Source organism: Peromyscus leucopus, chromosome 1 (genome assembly GCF_004664715.2).
Source record: "Peromyscus leucopus breed LL Stock chromosome 1, UCI_PerLeu_2.1, whole genome shotgun sequence".
Classification (NCBI taxonomy): Eukaryota; Metazoa; Chordata; class Mammalia; order Rodentia; family Cricetidae; genus Peromyscus; species Peromyscus leucopus.
The window spans coordinates 182931885-182953255 of record NC_051063.1 but is presented as its reverse complement, the minus strand read 5'-3'; the positions used below and the strand labels follow the sequence as shown (position 1 = coordinate 182953255).

Below are 21371 nucleotides of genomic sequence, written 5' to 3'. Positions count from 1 at the left end.
AGTCTCTCTAGCTAGCTTGCTCTGGAGATTCCGTCTCCACCTTCTGAGTCTGGAATTACAGGAGGGCTGTCACCCCCATTCTGGCATTTACATGGATTCTGGGGACCTGAACTTGGGTCTTCACATTTTCGTGGCAAGGGCTTTCACCACTGAACCAATCTCCACGGCTCCTAAAACATGTCTTCTAATATGCAGGGACACATGGCCATGCAGACGAACACACGTAGGTGGTCTGTATTGGATTGTAATACTGTATATTTTCAACACTGAAGGATGTGGCACAAGAGTTCCACAGAGTCGGCCTTTGCTTCTTCTGAATCACTTCCTCCCTAATTCACTCCAGTTCACCAGCCCTTCAGAGGTGGCTAGCCAACTTTCCATTGGCCATAGAGTCTTTTCAGCCTCGTGAGATGCTGGGTCTCTGGTCTAATAAATTGATGCTGTCCTTGTAAGCCTCAAAGCAACCATTGGATAGGCAATTCATAAATGAGTCTACATGGTGTATACTAAAACTCCTTTTCCAGCAGGCTGGGGCTGGATCCACCAAGGTCTGTACACTCCTGGATTTACTGATCTCTGTCTCAGCCCCTGCTGTCTGCTATCAGGAGCTATCTATACAGAAATGCAAGTGTGTGCTCTCATGCACGCACACGCACACACACACGCACACACACACACAATATACAAAAATTTAAGGCATATTTTATGCAAATCTCTAATAAATCTTATCTATTTGAAAGAGTGCAATATAAAATTAGCAACGCAATCATGCTTTAAGTGCAAAATTGGAAACAACACATCTTTACAAAGCAGCTCAGCCAGGTTCGGTGGCTCACACCTGCCATCCCAGCCCTGGAAAGACAACTATCACAAGTTTGAGACCAGTTCTAGGCTATACAGTGAGACTCTGCCTCAAAAAAAACAAACAAACAAAAAAGGATAAAAAAGAAAATAAGGTACATAATATACATAACACTTCTTATCTCCTATGACTGGTAGGACTGATTAACTGATATAGTTCATGTAAAGATTTCAGCACCATACTTGATAGGTAGAAAGACATTAATAAACACTCAAATGTATCAGTAATACTGTTAGCAACCTACCGATCCTTCTGCCGGAGGCACAATGGAGGTAGGTGTCCTGTAACTTAAAAAAAAAGAGGGGTTGGAGAGAAGAGAGGAGAGATAGACACTCTTAAGGAAAAGCCTTGGTTTTCTCAACAGAAAATTAGGTACACAACAGTTCTTATCTCATAGGACTCTGATGAGAATTAGGTCTGCTAATTCACATAGAGTTCAGCACCACACTTGACAAGTAGAATATGATCAACAGATGCTCACAGTTATCAGTGATGTTATTAAGCATTCTGCCCTAGGCACATTGGAGGTAGGAGTCTTAATCCATTCCAGCTCATCTGCCATTCAGAGGTGGCCAGCCAATGCTTTCTCCATCAAAGATCACAGAGAAAATATTTTCAGCTTCATGAGATGTTGGGTCTCTGTTCCAATACTCGATGTCATCTTTATATGCCTCCAAGCAACCATTGGACAGAAAATTCATAAATGAGTCCGTGTGGCATGTACCAAACCTTCCACGTGACTGTGGCTAGATCCACCTACATCTGTACACTTCATGTTTACTGACCTCTGTCCCAGCTCCTGCTTTCTGCTGTCAGGAGCTGTTTACACAGAAATGTAAGCATACACACACACACACACACACACACACACACACACACACACTCTCGAATGCACACACACACATTTTAAAGGTACATTTTATGCAAATCTCTAATAAATCTTATCTATTTGAAAGAGTGCAATATAAAATTAGCAACGCAGTCTTGCTTTAAGTGCAAAATTAGAAACAACACATCTTTACAAAGCAGCTCAACCAGGTTTGGTGGCTCACACCTGCCATCCCAGCCCTGGAAAGACAACTGTCACAAGTTTGAGACCAGTCTAGGCTATACAGTGAGACTCTGCCTCAAAAACAAAAAAAACCCAAAGAGGATGAAAAAGAAAATAAGGTACATAATATACATAACACTTCTTATCTCCTATGACTGGTAGGATTGATTAACTGATATAGTTCATGTAAAGATTTCAGCACCATACTTGATAGGTAGAAAGACATTAATAAACACTCAAATGTATCAGTAATACTGTTAGCAACCTACCGATCCTTCTGCCGGAGGCACAATGGAGGTAGGTGTCCTGTAACTTAAAAAAAAAGAGGGGTTGGAGAGAAGAGAGGAGAGATAGACACTCTTTTAAGAAAGCCTTGGTTTTCTCAACAGAAAATTAGGTACACAACAGTTCTTATCTCATAGGACTCTGATGAGAATTAGGTCTGCTAATTCACATAGAGTTCAGCACCATACTTGATAGGTAGATAGTGATCCACAAATGCTCACAGTTATCAGTGATGTTATCAGTAAACCACTGAACACACAGAGGTAGGAGTCCTGTGGGTGGGGCACTGACCCACTGGAGATCTGAAAGTGCTCCAAACGTCACAGGCTCCAACACATTCACAAAACGTACAAAATGCTACATTCCGCTGTAAAAGGCACAAATTCAATATCACGAAGTTAGTTTCTCAGAGTCATCCCATGAGATAATTATTGATCACTGGGATCTAAACCAGTTCTGAATAGAATCTTCTGTGGTGTTGACAATGTTAGCTGACCATGATATCAGGGGCCAGAGAAGCGACCAGCCCACTGGGGACTTGAAATGTTGATGCTGCAACCAAGAGATTGCATTTAAATGTTTATTTCATGTTGATCCCTTGACATTTGAACAGCCATACCTAGTTAGTGGTTACTGTAGTGGCTGGCAGAAAACACTCTACCTGGATTCCTTCTCAAATTCAAATGCCCATATGGCTTTTGCTTGAGAGAGGCCAAGTCATTCTTAGTTACTGGAAGGCAAGGCAGTCTGCTTGGTACATTGTAGGATATTTGATAGCGTCCTTTGCCTCTGTCCATAGGTGCCAGTTTATAGTGGCACCTGTCTGTTGGAATAATAATAACAACAACAAAGTCTCTTTATATTGCACAAATGCTCCAAGGAGGGGAAGGGTTAAAATCAGTCTTTTGTGTTCAACTACTGGCTTACAAGGAAACAACTACTAAGAAATGAAGAAACTGTTCACGTACATAGTTTCTCTCATTTCGACTCTGTCCCAAAGACCCAGAGAGGGGAGCTCTGGCTAAAGGTCTTTTATACATTGTCGGTGGGTTTATTTTTAACATGCTTTTTCTGGTGAAGCAGCAGGGTAGCCAGTTTTTTAAAGGTTCTCCCACAATGGGCACATGGATCTGGCCTGTCTCCAGAGTGGATTTTCAAGTGATTGTTCAATGTGGTTTTATCAGTGAAAGCTTTGTCACACTTGGTGCACACAAAAGGCTTCTCCCCAGCATGAAGCCTCTCATGCCGTTGGATGCTTGACTTACACCTAAAACTCTTTCCACATCCCTTGCACCGATATCTGGAGTCGGCGTCATGTCTTTTCTGGTGCTTGATAAGGGCTACCTTGCAAGCGAAGACTTTCCCGCATTCTAGGCAGTCCACTCGGGCCCCGGGCACATGGGACTGCTTATGTTCTGATAAGTAAGTACTGTTTCGGAAGTGCCTGCCACACTTATCACACCTGTAGGGCTTCACCTTCAGATGGAGCCGCTGATGCTCCGAAAGGTGCGAGTTGACCCGGAAGCTTTTCCCACACACCTGACAGCGGTACGGCTTCTCTCCTGTGTGGATCCTCTTGTGCTCCCTCAGGGATGAGCTGCGGCCGAAGCACTTGTCACACTCGCCACACTTGTAGGGTTTCTCCCCCGTGTGGATCCGTTGGTGACGAGTGAGCTTGGTGCTCTGCTTGAAGGTTTTACCACACTCGTCACATTTGAAGGGTTTCTCTCCCGAGTGGATCCTGCGGTGATTGTTGAGCGTGGAGCTGCTGTTGAAGGCTTTGCCACACTCCTTACACTTGTAAGGTCTCACCCCCGTGTGAATTCGATAGTGTGTGAGGAAGTACGAGAGGTGCCTGAAAGACTTACCGCAGGTGTCACACTTGTGGGGTTTCTCGCCGGTGTGAATCCTCTCGTGCTCCACAAGGTGGAGGGTCTGGTTGAAGGTTTTTCCACATTCCTTACATTTAAAGTGGTTCTTACCTTGTCGTGCAGGCTTAAGCTTGGGCTGTGTGAAGTTGCTGGCCGTCTGTGTTTTTCCATGAGAGGCTTTCCCCAAAGTTGACTTTTCTTGAAGGGTGCTCCTTGGTGTTGTAGTTGCTGATGTTTGACTCGAAGATGTTCCAGGGGTCACAGATTCACGCGCTTTATTCCCAGGAGTGACTGCTTTGCCTGCTTCTCTTGTCAAAAATGAACCACATTTCTCCTTGTTCTGAGACGGCTTCTCCTTGTTCTGAGATGGCTTCTCCTTGTTCTGAGATGGCTTCTCCCGGTTCTGAGATGGCTTCTCCCGGTTCTGAGATGGCTTCTCCCGGTTCTGAGATGGCTTCTCCTTGTTCTGAGATGGCTTCTCCTTGTTCTGAGATGGCTTCTCCTTAATCTGAGATGGCTTCTCCTTGTTCTGAAATGGCTTCTCCTTGTTCTGAGATGGCCTGTCATCACGTTTGGAAGGCTTTTCTGCCCTCAAACTCTTGGAACCACCCCCTCGATCTGCTTTCTTCAGCTTCTCCCGTGACGTTGTCTTAGAAGTGTCTGGCTTTGGGATTTCTCTCTTTGAGTTATTTACTGTCTTCCTTCCTGAAGGAGATTTAAAAGTTTAAATAAAAACAAAGAGAGAGAGAGAGAGAGGTAAGTGTGTGTGTGTGTGTGTGTGTGTGTGTGTGTGTGTGTCTATATGTGAGTATATACATGCCAGTGCAGGTGCTTGTGTAGGCCACAAGAGGGCATCAAATGCCCTGGACCTAGAGTTACAAGCAGTTGTGAGCTGCTTGAGACAGGTTCTGGGAACTGAGTCCTGGTCCTTGCAAGAAAAGTAAACACTTTTAATCACTGAGCCATCTCTCCAGCTCCATGAAGGAGATTTAGAACAGAAACATCTGTTTCATGTCTGGTTTTGTTTTAATGAAAAAGGTTTACTAACAATTAGAATATAACATATGTATAAAAGTATAAAATATAAAATATTTGTTTGTTTGGTGTTCACAGACTGGGTACAGTCATGCCTGTTGCACCAAGATTACGACCAGAAGCAGGTAAGCGTCCACCCCACCCTTTCTCATTTTCTTTCTAGTCTTTGTCTTCACATTCTTGGAATTCATGTGACGGTGGAGGTAGGGGGTGTGCCACAGTTTGCATGTGGAAGTCAGAGGCCACCTTGCAGTAACTGGTTCTTTCCTTTCCCTGTATGGGTTCTGGGATCTATCCAACAGATTGTCAGGCTTTGTGGCAAGTGCTCTTACCTGCTGAGCCGTCCCATGGCCCCAACCCTGGCTTCTAACATGGCGAATTAGCTTTGTCTGCTCTTGGACAACTGAAGTATGGCTACAGTATGCACTGTTTAGTATCAAGCAGGTTGGATACTGAATTTCAAAAGACTGGAAACTATTATGTTAAGAGAAATAAGGCAGACTCAGGAAGACAAAACTTGCAGATTTTCTTCCATATGGAGAGCCTATATTCCAGTCTTCCTGTTTGTGTGTACACATATTTAGGAGGGGGTGAGTGTAGGTCATGCAACTAGAAAGGGGACCACAAGAGAGGGAAAAAACTATAAGGAAGAGGATGGGAGAGAGAAAAGGAGGGTGATAGAAAACATGCCTGTAAATGCAGAAAGGGAGCTACTGGGGGGAACATGGGGAGAGGGTCGGACAATGGACAAGAACAAGTAAGTATGTGAGAAAATGTCATCCTGAAGCCTGTACCTGCGTATGCAAAATTTAAAAACAAATGAAAAGACCAGGATAAGGGAAAAGAAGCTAGACTAAGAAGAGTATTGGCGGTTCGTTTCCTTTTAAGACAGGATCTCACTATGTAGCCCTGGCTATCCTCCAACTCACAATGTAGACCCGGCTGGCCCCCAACTCATAGAGGTCATCTGCCTGCCTCTGCCTCCCGGGTGCTGGGATTAAAGGTGTGCACCAGGACTGTTGTCTTTGAGTGTGGATGTGGGCGTGTGGATGCCACCACATGCCTGTGGAGGTCAAAGGACAACTTGTTGATAGTTTCTTCCTTTCACAACTCGGAGCTGGGGGATTGCACCCAGGCCATCAGCCTTGGGGGGGGGACACAAGCATCTTTACCCTCCCCACCGAGCCGTCTCACCATCCCAAGATCGTTCTTTTCAACGAACACTACTTACTGTCACTCGGAATTCTTCTTCACTGCATATAATAGCTGAGTGTGACACAGTGTACCTACGATGCCAGCACTTCCGAGCTGAGGCAAGGGGATTCTAAGAACAAGTCCAGGCTAGGCTATATAGCAAGACAGCGTCTCCCCCTCACCCCACTTGTGCATGCTAAGATACTGCCTTCATGAAAACCGTCTATGTGTATTTCTGAAGCTCCGAACGTGGTGGGTACCGACTACGTGATTCAGAAGTGCACTGCTATTTTTGTCAGTCAGCAGAGGGTTGTGAATTAGCAATGATACTTTAAAAGACTACGGTCAGGTAGAAACCAGTCTCAAAGGGAAAAAAAAATGATGTCAACATCTTCTGAACAGTAAAGACACTGAACTATATATAGACCCAAAGAGGAAAGTTAGGGACTGGGGAGATGCCCAGTGGGTAAAGCACTTGATCTGCAGACATGAGGAACAGAGTTCCCACAGAAAAAGCCAAGCATAGCTATGTGCACCGGCACACAGGTGACATAAACCACACACACACACACACACACACACACACACACACACTCATACTCATTCTCACACACATACACTCTCATATACTCTCGCTCACACACACATATCTCTCTCACACTCACACATACACTCTCACACACTCACAGAACTCTCTCATACACTCACATACACTCTCACACACTCACATACACTCACATTCACACACACATACACTCACACGCTCCCATATACTCACTCACACGTACCCTCACATGCACGCACACTCACACACAGTTGAAAATAAAAAGTAAAATATTCTGGTGGGAGCATTAACTGAAAGAGCAGTGCGGAATCGTCATCACTGGAGGAAAAGAGATCCAGGAGACATGTCTGGAGTCAGACTGTCACTGTCACCTGCAACCGCTGAGGACAAGGAGACGGACGAAGAGTGCCACCAAAGTGGAGATCGCCAACCTCTTTGGGGTTGGGCGACAGGCACAGTTTGCCTCGAATGAATCAAGTTCTGCAGACGCCCTGTCAACTCCCCGGCGCGACAGAGGAGAGGGCTGCTGTGTGACCGAGACGACAGAATGTCCTCATGAAAACCGTCGACTCACCTGCAGAGATGTCTCTTCTGCTGACTCCTGCATCGCGCTGCTGCTGGCGCTCTCTGGGAACACTGTTCTCTTCAGCAAAAAGGTCAACACCATGCTCCAACCTGGTGATCAACCGTGGTTTGAAAATGTAATACTCTGTTCCACAGGAGAAGAAAACAAAACGAAACAAAACAGAACAAAACAAAACAAAACAACTGTTGCACGCCTCTCAGGAATTCCTTTCTAGACAAATGTCTGCACAGAAAGGGGAGCGCCAAGAGATTTTAAGCAAAGAACAGCCAGTGGGAACATGGAGGCAATCGCCTCCTTCGACTTGTCCTGCCCCACCTCCCCATCATAGCAGCTCAAATTTCTGTTAATCCAGGAAACGGAGCGCACTTCCATATTAGCCAATCCGCCCATGCTTGGACCCACTGGCCATCGGGATTGGCTTAACTGTGCTCCTGTGACTTAAGCCAGATTAGTCATCTTAAGACTGGTGAAGAGTCGGGGGTGAGAGGAGCGGCATTGACTCCCAACACATTCCACCTGGTTTTTTTCCTCTCTCTCTGCAGATGAGTTACACACTGAACCTCTGAAGTGGAGGATTGTTGAAAATCACCCGTCTTCAGATGGTGCCAAGAGCATCCGATTTGCAATATCTGAATTTAGTCCGACGGCGGAGTTCACCCATATGAACCACAGCCTCTCGGAATTGAGACCCACAGGCTCTCCTGAACCCAGAACAAACCGCAAGATGATCCTTACCCACAGAGATCAGGTTCTCGTAGTTCTCCAGCATCACATCCCTGTACAGGTCCTTCTGAGCAGGCTCCAGTAGCTGCCACTCTTTCTGGCTGAAGTACACAGCTACATCTTTGAAGATCACTGGTTCCTATAACACCAAAGTCCCACTACCGCTCATACGAGGCCTCGTCTTTCCCTTGGCCCAGGAGAGGAGATGCAAAGAGGTGGGCGTTTGAGCTGTATTCAACGTATTCAACATTCTACACCGTTGCAGACTGCGAAGATGGGTCTGGTACCTCCTCACTTCGCACTAAGTCCATACCGTGTGTGTGTGTGTGTGTGTGTATGTGTGTGTGCGTGTGTATGTGTGTTAATGTGTGTGTGTGCGCATGTATGTGTGTTAATGTGTGTGTGCGCGCGTGTATGTGTGTGTTAATGTGTACGTGTGTGCGCGTGTGTGTGTGTTAATGTGTACGTGTGTGTGCGTGTGTGTATGTGTGTGTTAATGTGTGTGTGTGTGTGTGTGCGTGTGTGTATGTGTGTGTGTGTGTGTGTCTACATGGTTTATGTCACATGTGTGCAGGTGCCTGTGAAGGCCAGAAGAGGATGTCCAATCCCCCAGAACTGGAGTCACAGGTCATTGTGAGCTGTCTAATGTAGGTGCCGGGAACCAAACTCAGATCCTCTGCAAGAGCAGCAAATGGTCTTAACTGCTGACCATCTCTGTGGCCCTCAGCTTGCTCACTGGTTTCAATTATTAACTTGACACAACATAGAATCACCCGGGAAGAGAGTGTCAGCCAGGAACTGTCTAGACCAAGTTGGTCTAGAGGGGACAGGGTTGTCTTCATTGAGTTCATTGAGGTAGGGAGGACCCACCCTGAATGTGGGTGCACCATTTTATAGTCTTGGCTCCGGACAGTGGAAGAGCAGAGAAATCCATCTGGGTGCTAAGCAAGCAGGCAGCGTAGGTGCGGTCCTTTCTCTGCTCTTGACTGTGGACAGGATGCTTGTCCCTGCCTCGACTTCCCCACAACAATGGATGGTGACCTGGAACTACAGGCCAAATAAACCCTCCCCTTCATCAGGTTTTTGTCGTGGTGTTTTTATCACAGCAATAGAAATGGAACTAGGGGTGTGTGACCAGGCACAGCCTTCCCATTCTGAACCCAGGTTTGGCAGATGGGATATTGGAAACCTGTGACATAAGCAGAAGCTTTTGAAATGTTTAATAATCGAGGGCTAGAGAGATGGCTCGTTGGGAAAGACTGGGTACCGTAAGCACCCTTCCCCGCTGAGGCCCCATCTCGCTGGCCCCATCTCGCTGGTCCCGTATTTGCTCTCAGAAGGACCAAAGAAAAGGAACTTCCTTTCCTACACCCCAATTTTTTTTTGGTTCAGATTGTAGGGTGAACTGGGGTGAACCCTCCTCAACTTCCTAAGGAAGAAGAAGAGGATCAAAGGCCCCTGGTTTGGCCAGCCCCAAGTGCTCACACACAGGCTATCCCATAAGGACAGCAGCTCTGGTCTAGTCAACCACCTCACATGGCCACAGCTAAATATATGTCCTTCTAGAGCACACAGGGCAGGGCAGCGAGGAGGGACCTGGACACGGCCTCGGGGGCATCCCAGTGTGGCATGGTGGGTGCTAGAAGAACATGCCCAGGAGTCCTCTCCACACGCTTGAAAGAGCAGATGACAGGTGAAGCTCCAGGAGGCAGGAGGCAGAGCGGAGCGGAGCAGAGCGGAGGTCACGCAGAAGGTGAAGACCGAAGGGAAAGAGCTTCAAGAGGAAAGAACACAGGAGGAAAGAGAGGTTAACGCTGTGTGAGAGTGAGCATTCTAAGGCTGCAGGCGTGGGGCGTGTGGAGTCAGGGACAGCGCCATAAGAGAGCTGGGGGTCCTTGGGTGAGTGGCTTCCCGTGCCTCTGTTTCCACATCTGTGAGATGGGAAGAGTCACTGGCAGCACCGGTCAGTCTCCAGTACCGAAAACAATCGTCATTCTTAGGAAACACAGATGGAGGTATGGAGAGGCGCGTGCTACAATGCGTGTACTCTACGCTCGATGGCTTTGAAGGCAAGTATGCAGATGGCGGGGGGGCAATAGGAGAAATGTCAGCAAGTTCCAGACATCGGGTGACCTTTGTGCCGTCCTTACACCCTCCCCGTGACCTTTACATTATGATTTCTGTGTACGTGTATGTGGTGTATGTGTGCGTGTCTGTGTAGTATGTCTGAGTGGTGTATGTGTGCATATGTGTATCTGTGTAGTATGTCTGTGTGGTGTATGTGTACAGTGGATATGTATATGTGGTGTATATATATGTAGGTATGTCCACGTGTGTAGTATATGTGTATGTATACACAGTGGTTATGTATGTGTATGTGTTGATGTATGTGTCCAATGTGTATGTGTATGTATATGTATGAGTGTAGTCTGTATATGTGTATGTATGCGTGTATGTGTAGTATGTATATTCGTGTATGTATGTGTAATATGTGGGTATATGTGTATTTGGGTATGTGTATAATGTATCTGTATATGTGTATAGTGTATATGTGTATGTGTATATGTATGTAATCTCTGTGTATGTGGTGTATGTGTATATGTATGTGTACAGTGGGTATGTCTCTGTGTATGTGGTGTATGTGTATGTCTCTGTGTATGTGTATGTGTATGTGTATATGTATGTAATCTCTGTGTATGTGGTGTATGTGTATATGTATGTGTACAGTGGGTATGTCTCTGTGTATGTGGTGTATGTGTATATGTACGTGTACAGTGGGTATGTCTCTGTGTATGTGGTGTATGTGTATATGTATGTGTACAGTGGGTATGTCTCTGTGTATGTGGTATATGTGTATATGTATGTGTATAGCGGGTATGTCTCTGTGTATGTATATGTATGTAGTGTGTACGTGTATATGTATGGTGTGTATATATATGTGGGTGTGTATATGTATGTATGTATATATGTATGTGTGTACATGTGTGCGTATCTCTGTAAATGCATTGTGTATGTATATGTGTGCGTGTGTTGTTGCTGCTAATAGGAAAGACGGTCCAGTCCTCCAGTTGCTGAGCAGAAGCCCATGTGAGCCTCCGGGTACTTCAGACTTGCTGATGGCTGCCCATCTCTCCCCATCTCTCCTCTGGAACTCTCACTTGCCACAGTGCCCCTCCAGGATTCTGTCCCAGGAGTTTAAGCAACCCTGAGGTCAAAGCAAGTCTCCAGACCAGTTCTCACTGGTCAGGACGGAGTCACACGCCCAGCCGTGAAGCAATCACTATCGCCCGAGCAAGCCTGGAAGTGGGGTGAGGTTCAGATCAACCTCTCCCTACATCACCCCATCCAAGGCCCCGGGAACACTGTAGAAGAAGAGGTGGAAAGAAGGTAAGAACTGGAAGATGAAGAGGAATGCTGGGAAATGCTGTCTTCTGGTTATGGCATGGCCGTTGTACTCATGAACACACAGCAGCTGTGGGTACCTGCACAAGAGTAGGCCCATCAACATCCCATAATTGCAGGGGGAGGGGTCAGTGTTTGCCAGGGGAGTGTCATTTTCTTCAGTGGTATAACCCCTGCTAAATTTCCCATGCTCCAGTAGACAACCCCACACCCGTGCTAATGCTACCAACCTTAATTCCACTCCTGGGCAGAAAAAAAAAAAAGATGAAAATAGGAGGGGGGTGCTAGTTGGGACATAGTAGGGATGGGAGAGGGGGGCAAGAGATGACAGTGTGTGTGTGTGTATGGATAGAGTATACATGTGTGAAACTGTCAAAGAAAATGATGTTAAATTAAATGCTTGGACAACATAATGAAGGTCATTAACTTAAAAGAATTTAAAGAAAATATCAGCTTCGTCCGAAGTGGTTGGAAGACAAGGCATCCCCAAAGAAAAATCAGAAGCGCCAGCATAAGAAGGAGATGTGGACTCCAGGTGGACTATGCCAAGGCTGACTGCCTCAGAAGAACCATTCGCTAATTCCCCCTTCATTCATGCACTCATGCGTTGTCCATCACCCATTCAGCCCAGACGTATAAAGTGTTTGTTAAAAATCCAGACCAGAGGGCTGCTCAGGCCAGGTCCGCTTGCAGAGGCCTCTTTCTTCTGTAAAGGAAAGAGCAAGCCCCCTCCTGAGGGAGAGCCTGTCTGCCAGCCTCTAACCAACTCTCAAGGTACCCCGATTCCAGGAGAATGGTGGGCATCATTCTTACTTCCCCAAGGAAGTTCACAGACCTCAGGCTGCCAGACTAAGAGACACCAGAGAGCCACTAGTATAACGGGCACAAATCAAGGAGATGGGCCCCTCTTCCCTGACGTTCTAGTAGCCCCACGTTCCTGTTGCAGAATTCCCTCCTCTCCCCCTGCTACCTGGATGTGGGCTCAAGCTGTAAAACTTCCTTTTTCCTCTGAGACCTATAAGAAGCCCCCCCCTCTCCTTACTCTTGGGTCTGAACACTTCTCAGGGGACCTGCCACGCTGCTATCTATCTACAGAACTAATACACTTCTCACCCCCAAAGGACAATCTGCATTAGCGTTGCCCTTGAAAGTGTACCCCCCACCCTCGCCCCACCATCAAGACCTTTCTGTCTCCACCACTCATCACATCTGTTCCTGGGCATAGGGGAATGTGTCAGCCAGTCAACAGAAGACAAGGCCCCTGCCCTCACAGATGGGAAAGAGCAGAGGGGTGATGAACAAGTTAAAAATAGAATGTTTTGCCAGGTGGCGATACCTGCTATAGAGAAAATGAAGCAAGGGCCCGAGAGATAACCAGGTGGTTAAGAGTGCTGAGGACCAGAGTTCAGTTCCCAACACTCGTGTCTAGCAGCTCACAACCACCTGTGACTCAAGCTCTAGGGGGTCTGATGCCTTCTTCTGGCTTCCAGGGCACTGCACTCATATGCACATATATACACACATACACAGGATTAAAAATAAATCTTAAGGAAAGAGAAGGAAGAAAATTATGACGTTGGTGTCATCCTATCAGGAGCAGAAATTAGGAAAGAGGGGCGCACCTCTTAGAAAAACCTTCCTCCATGAGGTGGTCCTTTGCAGGTACGATGTATGTACAACCAGGGCAGACCCCTGAGCTGAGCAGGAAGGTGGGAATGTCCTTGCCTTTTCCAGACCAAGCTAACTTCCGGTCAAAGGGAGAAACCCACAGCTTACCTTGTACCAGGTTGGCAGCAAGGTGGTTGGAATCTTTCGCTTCTTTTCAGGGGGCTGGTTTGGTGTCCGATCAGGATTCGGTGAAGGTGTGGCTGGTGGAGGAGGAAGGATTCATGAGGCCACTCTGGCTTCTAAGAGTAGGAAAACCCATTCACAATAAAGCCTCAATGGGGATGCAATTGACAAACGCTGATGTGTACTGTGCACTGCCCTACATTCCGGGCGGGTATGTGAGTCTTCAGAGCAATTCTAGCAAAACCCCTGCGTGGTACCCGCAGTAGAGGCGACCACATGTGTGAAAAACTATGCATAGATACTATAGATACTATAGATACTAAAAGCATCTATGCATACTTTTCCACACATGTGGATACACATGGAATGGATACACAAATGGAGAGTTCACACATGCAATGGGTAAATACACAAAATGGATAGTTCACACATGCAATGGGATACACAAATGGATAGTTCACACCTGTAATGGATACACAAAGAGTTGGTTATGAATGTGGCACTTTCTGGGCAGCATAAGAAGCCAGAAAGCACTCCCTCCAGGGGAAGATCTAGGTTGCTGAGGAAGGAGAAGTAATATTACTTTTAGTTGTAATGTCTTCTGCACATTAGACATCATTGCGCCAGGCCAACAAGATGGCTTAGTGGGTAACAGGCACCGGCTCCTAAGCCCGAGGACCCGAGTTTGATCCCTGGGACCCCCATGGTAAAAAGACTGAACTAATTCAGAAAGTCAGCCTCTGACTACCATCATACATCCACAGGGTGGGGTGGGGGGTGGATAAACAAAAAAGCTGTAATTCAAAATTTTAAGAAAGGTTGTACGGCTCGATCCCAACATTTGACTCTGAAAGTGTTCTACCAACACAGAGAGAACGTTGAAGAATTACCCAGGGAGCACTCATTCACCTGAATCTCTTAGTTGCCCTGGCCATGGTGTTTTATCGCAGCAATAGACAAATAACCGACATACTACCCGGAGAGAATTCTGAGAGCAGATGCTGGGGGCAAGGGAGGGTCTCGTGTCTAAACCCTCGCCATCAGTGGTCAGGCCTGGAAGGTCCATCCTATACGAACCTGCATTTTCTGAAAGCATTCACGGGTCTCTTACCTTTAGTACCTGAGGTTTTACTCTTCACCTCTGTGTCCTTCTTCCTCTTCATGACGAGAGAATGAAGTACCGCATGGTATGAAATACAGGTAGGACTACTAGGTGAGGGTTAGGGAAGCCGGACGGTCTGGGTTTAAATCCTTAACTCTGCAGCTCGGCGGCCTCAGGTGGGGACGGAATGTCTTCAGGCTCCATGTCCCTAATAGGAAAGCAATGTCAACGAGGCCTCTCCCCTAGACGGTCAATGAGGTGATCAGTGGAGAGCGTCTGGTGTATGCCATGCTTGGCAAGGGTAGCCAGGGGTCCTAGTTCTTTTTAAAGTATTTTTTAACTTTTTTTTTTTGAGGAGCGCCAGAGCATTTGTGTGGCATCAGTGTTTTCTTCCCACATGTGAAGGTCCTGGGGTCGCCAGGCTAGGTAGCAAATGCCCTACCCACCACGCCATCCTGATGGCCCTAGGAGGGTCCTTTTGAAGAGAAGGTGGAAGTGGATGGATGAGGTAAAAATTCCTGCCATCAAGCCTGGGGACATAAACTCGATACTGGTGAGCCCACATGATGGAAGAGAATTGACTCCTGCAAGATGTACTCCGACCTATTGACACACACACACACACACACACACACACACACACAAAACAAACAAATGAGCAAGTAAAGTCGAAAAAGAAAAAGAGCCAGAGAAAGGTCGAAGAAGCCTGGCGGATCGGCTCACGCCTCTAATCTTAGCTGGTCGGGAGGCTGAAGAGGATCCCAAGTTCAAAGCCTGCCCAGCCTACAGAAAAGAAAGGGCAGGAAAACTGTGAAATTTGCTGCTACCTACACGAAATCTTTCATCCCACCTAGCCAATGTGAGAGCCGGGAAGTTATATAAAAAGAGAGAACTCAAGGCTGGAGAGATGGCTTAGCAGTTAAATGTAATTACTGCTCATCCAGAAGAACTGGATTCAGTTCCCACAGCCCACAGAAGAGCTCACAACTGCCAGTAACTCCAGCGCCAGAGATCTGATGACCTCTTCTGGTCACCACAGGCACTGCATGGGTGTGTCACACATTCGCACAAGCAGGAGGCACATGTACATATACACAAAGAGCGAGCACATTTTAAAAAATTAAAGCAAGAATTTATGACTGCTGGCTGGGACAAGCACTTTCTAGATGATTTTTCTGGGCCTTCATGAGAAATTCCTTCTTACACACACACCCAGGACCTACACACTTTGCATGAGTGCACATATTTGTGTAACAAATTCTACCTTCAGCATTTTGACATGCTCTGCCAGGACACTTTTCTATGATGGCTTCTCTACCAATGAGCTGGTGCCAATTGATCCTTCAGGTTTCAAAACCAATGAGCTTTGTATCTAAGCAGCATTCATCAATTTCTCTTTCTTTCTTTCTTTCTTTCTTTCTTTCTTTCTTTCTTTCTTTCTTTCTTTCTTTCTCTTTCTTTCTTTTTTTCTTTCCTTCCTTCCTTCCTTCCTTTCTTTCTTTCTTACTTACTTACTTTCTATTTATTTACTATTTATTTATTTGTGTGTGTGTGTGTGTGTGTGTGTGTGTGTGTGTGCGTGTGTATTCATGTGCACGCAGTGCCCACCGAGGGTGCTGGAGTTACAGGCATTTGTGATACTCCTATTTGTGGGTACAGGGAAAGATCCCCCGCAAGAGAAGAAAGCACACTCTTAACTGCTGAGCCATCTCTCAGCCCCCAGTCTCTCCATTTTCTCCTAATAAATCTTTTCCCTTTGCCTCAGCCTTGAATATGCCCATAATTTACCTCGGCACATTGCATTCTCAAAGAAATACCGTAACTCCTTGGGGATTCTCTCTTGGATCGCTCCTGAGATTGATCACTATGAACGTAAAGGCGATGAGGGAAACTCTCAACTGTAAATCATATCTACTTCTAGTGCCTGGAATACAGCCAGTACTCAGTAAAGACAGCTCTTAGTAAGCATCCAGATGCCCACGTTGTTTTCATCCCATTCTAAAGTGGTAAATTTAAATGCCCAGGTTCAAATCCCAGCTCTGTCCCCAGCCCTCCCTGGACTCACGCAGGAACTTTAAGCCCAATGTGTTGGGTTAACGGTATTCACAGAGTAGAAACTTAATCTGACCACAGTGTTTAGAGATGGGGCCTCCATCAGGAATGATTAGGTTTGGGTGGAGCCCCATCATGCAATCCTCTATAATTCTTTCGCCTGACTACGTGTGTGTGTGTGTGTGTGTGTGTGTGTGTGTGTGTGTGTGTGCGCGCGTGCGCACGCGCGCATGCATGAATGCTCTCGTGTGGTCGGGAGGTGCACATGGAGGGAGTGCGTGTGCACATTGTGTCTATGTGCCGTGGAGCCCCAAGGTTTCACAAGACATCAGGCATCATCCTTGATTCTTCTCCATCTTATATGCTGAGGCAGGGCCTTTCACTAGACCCTCCCGTTTTCAGTTAGCTGGCCAGCTTTCTCTGGGGGTTGTCTCCTCTTCCCACGCACTGGGATTACACGTAGGCCACCCCACCCTACCTGGCTTTTATGTGATTAACCTGCTTGGCTATTTCCCTAGTAACTAACTCTCTGATTGCTCCCTTCACCCCACGCCCCCACTACTTTTCTTTTTCTTTCTTTCTTTTCTTTTTTTTTTTTTTGGTGCCAATTTTTTCCCCTTTATTAAGAAGTTTTCTACTCACTCCCCATGATATCCACAGAACCCCCCCCACACACACACTTTTCTTTTTCTTTAAGACAAAAATCTCAGGTATCCCAGCTTGGCTTTGAACTAGATATATAGCCAAGGCTGACCTTGGATTTCTGATTCTCTCGCCTTCGCCTCCCTCGAGCTGGGAACACGGACATGCACCACCTTGCCTACTTTCTTCAGTCCTAAGGATAAAACCCAGGGCTCCCTGCATGCTAGGCTAAAGCGCTCTCCCAACTGAGTTACATCCCAGCGTCGTATGTGATAATAGTAAAGAAACAAAAATACTTATACCCCTCACCTGGACCTTGAGTAAATGACTCTTCTCCTCAGGTTCCACGGACTCTGAAATGAGGGTGTTATACAACTCCTTTACAGGACACCCGTGGAGATGGCTGGTTCCCGGTACCCCTCAACACAAGGCACCAGGAGAAGCCTGCTCTGTAGTAAGGATGTCAATCAAACTCTGCTGTGCTCAAGTTCCCGGTCTCTTTGGGTATTACTACAAGCCCGAGGACACAGTGGAGAGGTGTGTAATGGAGTCAGTTTTTTCTGGGGATGAAGGGAGGGTGACTCCCGATTGACCATTCTTAGCTGTGAGACCTTAGGGAACCAGGTTGGCAGATTTGGTAAATAAAAACGCATGGAATACAGTAAAACTAACTTTCAGATAAGCAAAGAACAATTTTCAATTATAGAAACATCCCAAATACTACTTGGGGCATGCCTATAGAAAAGAATATGTGTGTGTTGTGTGTATGTGTATTGTGTGTGTTGTGTATGTGTGTGTGTATGTGTGTGTGTATGTTCATATGTGGGGGTGTGTGTGTGTATGCGTGTGTGTGTGTATGCGTGTACATGTAGAAGCCAGAGGTCTATCTACATCGTGTCGTTCCTCAGGAGCCATCCATCTTGTTTTTGGAACAACGGGCTCTCACTGCAATCTAGAATCCACTTATTGAGCTGGATGTGCTGGCCAAGGACTCCCTGGGCCCCTCCTAGCTCCTCTTTTCCAGTGCTGGGATTACATGCCTGGTGTTTTGTGTGGGCAGAACCTGGGTTCCTCAGACTTGCACGTCAGGGATTTTATTGACGCTGTCATGTCCCAGCCCCAAGGAACTATTTTTTAAAAAATGTATTTAATAACTAGCTTAAAAATTATAGATATACCCCATATAATACTTGAAAATTATTTTAAAAATTATTCGCAATCAAATGTAAATGGTGTCCTGTATTTTAACTGTCCTGTATTTAATTTGAACACTAGGCTGGTTGTTTGACCTTTTTATATTTTCCACCCAAAGACAAAACAAACGAACAAACAAAAACGAGAACAAAAATGGGTGGAGAGGGTCAGGGAGATAGCGAGGTGGGTCAAAGCGCTTGCCACGTACGCAAGCCTGATAACTGGAGTTCAGATTCCCACAAGGGAGGTAAAAGGGCTGGCACGGCCGTTCTAGTCTGTTTCCCCAGCGAAATAAAAGACACAGTCGGGCAACGCCCAAGAAGCTCACAGGCCGGCCCGCCAGCCTAGGCTACACACAGCACAGCGGCAGAGCTAGAGACGGCCGGCCTCAGAAAGAAGATGAAAAGTGAGGATGACATTTGAGGGCTACAGAATGTGCGCACACACGCACACCAACCAACACACAAATAAATAAATAAAAATATTTCTTAAATTATTAAACATGGGGATTCAAGGACTGGGAAGATGGCTCCGTGGTTAAGGGCACCAGTCGCTCTTGCAGAGGTCCTGGAGTCTGGCTCCCAGCAAGCACAGAGGGTGGCTGGCAACTGCCCACAACAGCCAGTTCTAGGGGGGATCTGACATCCATGAGCACTTGTGCTCACGCATGCACAGACAGAGCTCCCCGTCACACACACATATACCTACTTAAAAAAGTTAAAAAAAAAAAAAAAAAGGTTTTTAAAAATATGAAGGCCCAATGTTTCAAGTAATTGAACAATGCCCAAGATGGAGGATACGCTTTTTGTGCACTGGTTTGAATTTTAGTGCTTCTCCAGCGTCAGGGTCCCAGGGGGGTTTCTTTCTCCACTCTGACCTCAGCTTCCCACCCACCCCCATCCCTCCCCACCCCACCCTACCCTACCCCATCCCCCTACTCCCCCCACACCCTACGCCACCCACGCCACCCCACCCCACTCCACCCCCACCCCACCCCACCCCACCCCACCCCGCACCGTGTCCCTATCGTCGACGTCTTCAGCTAGGCCACACGTGGCCATGCTCTCCCCCCTCCCCCCCCCCCCCCTTCCCTGTGAGTGCGACCTCCTGGAAGAAGCAAACTGCTGTTGAAAAAAAAAAGGATCCGTGGATCACCGAGTTTTATGCTTCTGCCCCGAAGAAGCATCAGGGCTCAGTACCCAGGAATGGTGGTTAGGCAGCCGAGACTGGATCTTGGCAGGTTCAGCAGACATAAAATGCCCTCCAACATGTGGTGACCCCCTTTACAGACTGGCACGAACTTTGCTACTCACAAAGACACACTTCGTTCTTTTTACAATGTTGTACTTTCCAGAATTCGCAGCCACCACACAAGACTGAGGTTACAGACTGGGGTGACCAGCAGCCATCGCGGATTAGAGAGAGGCTCCCCACTGAACTATGGCACCTAATGGGATCTGGGGAAGAAAGAGTCACTGCCCTCAGTTGTATACCAAATGGTGAGCCCACCAGGCTCCCGCGGATCGGTCCAAACCTGCAGCCACACAGCCGGCCCTGGTTAAAGTCAGTGGGTCACAAAACAGAAAGGCGTAAATGTGAGAAAGGAACCTGTTATGGGGTGGAGGGGTGGGGGGAGGTGGGAGAGATGTAAAAAGGGAGTAAGGGCTGTTAGCAAATGCACTTTATACGCGTGTGAAATTATCAAAGAGAAATACAACCACCAACAAAAATAATAGCAACAACAACAACAACAATAATGGAATTGTTGAACACACCCTCAACTTTGCAGGCTTTTTTTTTTTTTAAGACACTGAGACCCGTGGTAGATTCTCACACATACATGCTGATATACCTTCAGACTTGGGAAAAATCCAGCCACACTTGAGGTGCCAGGAACACATCTTTCAGAGAAAAACCGAGACCACCCTAGCACACAGACATACAGTTATATGCCAAGAAAATTGAGGAATCTGCCCACTCAGCCTGGCCTCTATCTATAAACGCTGAGATCCCCTCCGAGCGTACTCAGGTGTGGACATGCCATCGTCAGAAGTACATTCTAAAATTCCCAGTCACCCTCCTGATGGAAGACTTCTCTCTGGTTGACTCTAAGGCCGACTTCAGCCTCATTTGGGGTCCAATGGTACCAAGTCCCATCCAGTGATGCATCCTGCCCTCACCCACAGCTGAGCACTAATGCATACTTACTTGCTGCAGATGTTCAAAACTTTCTCCTGAGCACCCTTCTCATCCAGGAATCTTCATACGTGTCCTGTGTGGAGCCCCAAATACTCCCTGAACTCCCCACGGTTCTGGACATAGCCTAACTCCCTTAAGGGTCTCTCTCTAAAATATCCCTCTAAGACCCATCAAAGCAAACGACTAACTGGTTCTTCTGGTTCCCAACCGATCGGTTTAAAGTCTGGGAAGACTCCTCCCATTTCCTCCTGGCTCATTAGAATAATATGCCGCAGGGGCTCCCAGATCCCTCTTTGCAATGCCTGGCTGTGTGTCCTGAAGAGCCCACCACAACCCCCTCCTCTGAGCAAACTCTAGTTTCCTCCATTTCCTGTCTTCTCTCCTCTTCTCCTGGTGTCTAGAGACATCCAGGCACTTGGTGGCTCTGTGGTTCAGAAACCCCTCAGTTCCCAATCTGGATCCCTGCCCACCCTTCACCAGACCCCCTAGTCGGCCCCGTGCCCCGACACCAGCAGGCACATTCTAGTAAGTAGGAAAGACCCCTCTGCCTGGTCCCATGCCACTGCCCTGTAGCCACTCTGAAGTCATCTATCTCCATGAGCGCCTCAGTCCTAGAACAGTATATTCTGCCTGAACTGGGACTGCGGAGGCGTCTTCTGGGCTTGGGTTGAAATTATCCAGGGTTTCATGCCACAGGTCACTGGGTAGGGGTAAAATGATTTGCCTGGTGCAACTTTCCCTTGGGTACCCACAGGTTTAGCTAATAGATATCCAGGTAGCGTATCAATGATCAAACTTCTTGATCACACAAACCGGC

General features: G+C 47.0%; 1 protein-coding gene across 1 annotated transcript; it reads right to left on the bottom strand.

The window, feature by feature from the left end:
* Nucleotides 1-1958: 1958 nt before the first annotated feature.
* On the bottom strand, nucleotides 1959-21029 carry LOC114687075 (zinc finger protein 479-like). The gene is made up of 6 exons (XM_028861773.2): nucleotides 20564-21029; nucleotides 14477-14675; nucleotides 13351-13442; nucleotides 8185-8311; nucleotides 7438-7572; nucleotides 1959-4774 (listed from the first exon to the last, which is right to left on the bottom strand). Exons 2-6 carry the CDS (start codon nucleotides 14526-14528, stop codon nucleotides 3231-3233), a joined length of 1950 nt encoding a protein of 649 aa, XP_028717606.1. The 5' UTR covers nucleotides 14529-14675; nucleotides 20564-21029; the 3' UTR covers nucleotides 1959-3230.
* Nucleotides 21030-21371: the final 342 nt, after the last annotated feature.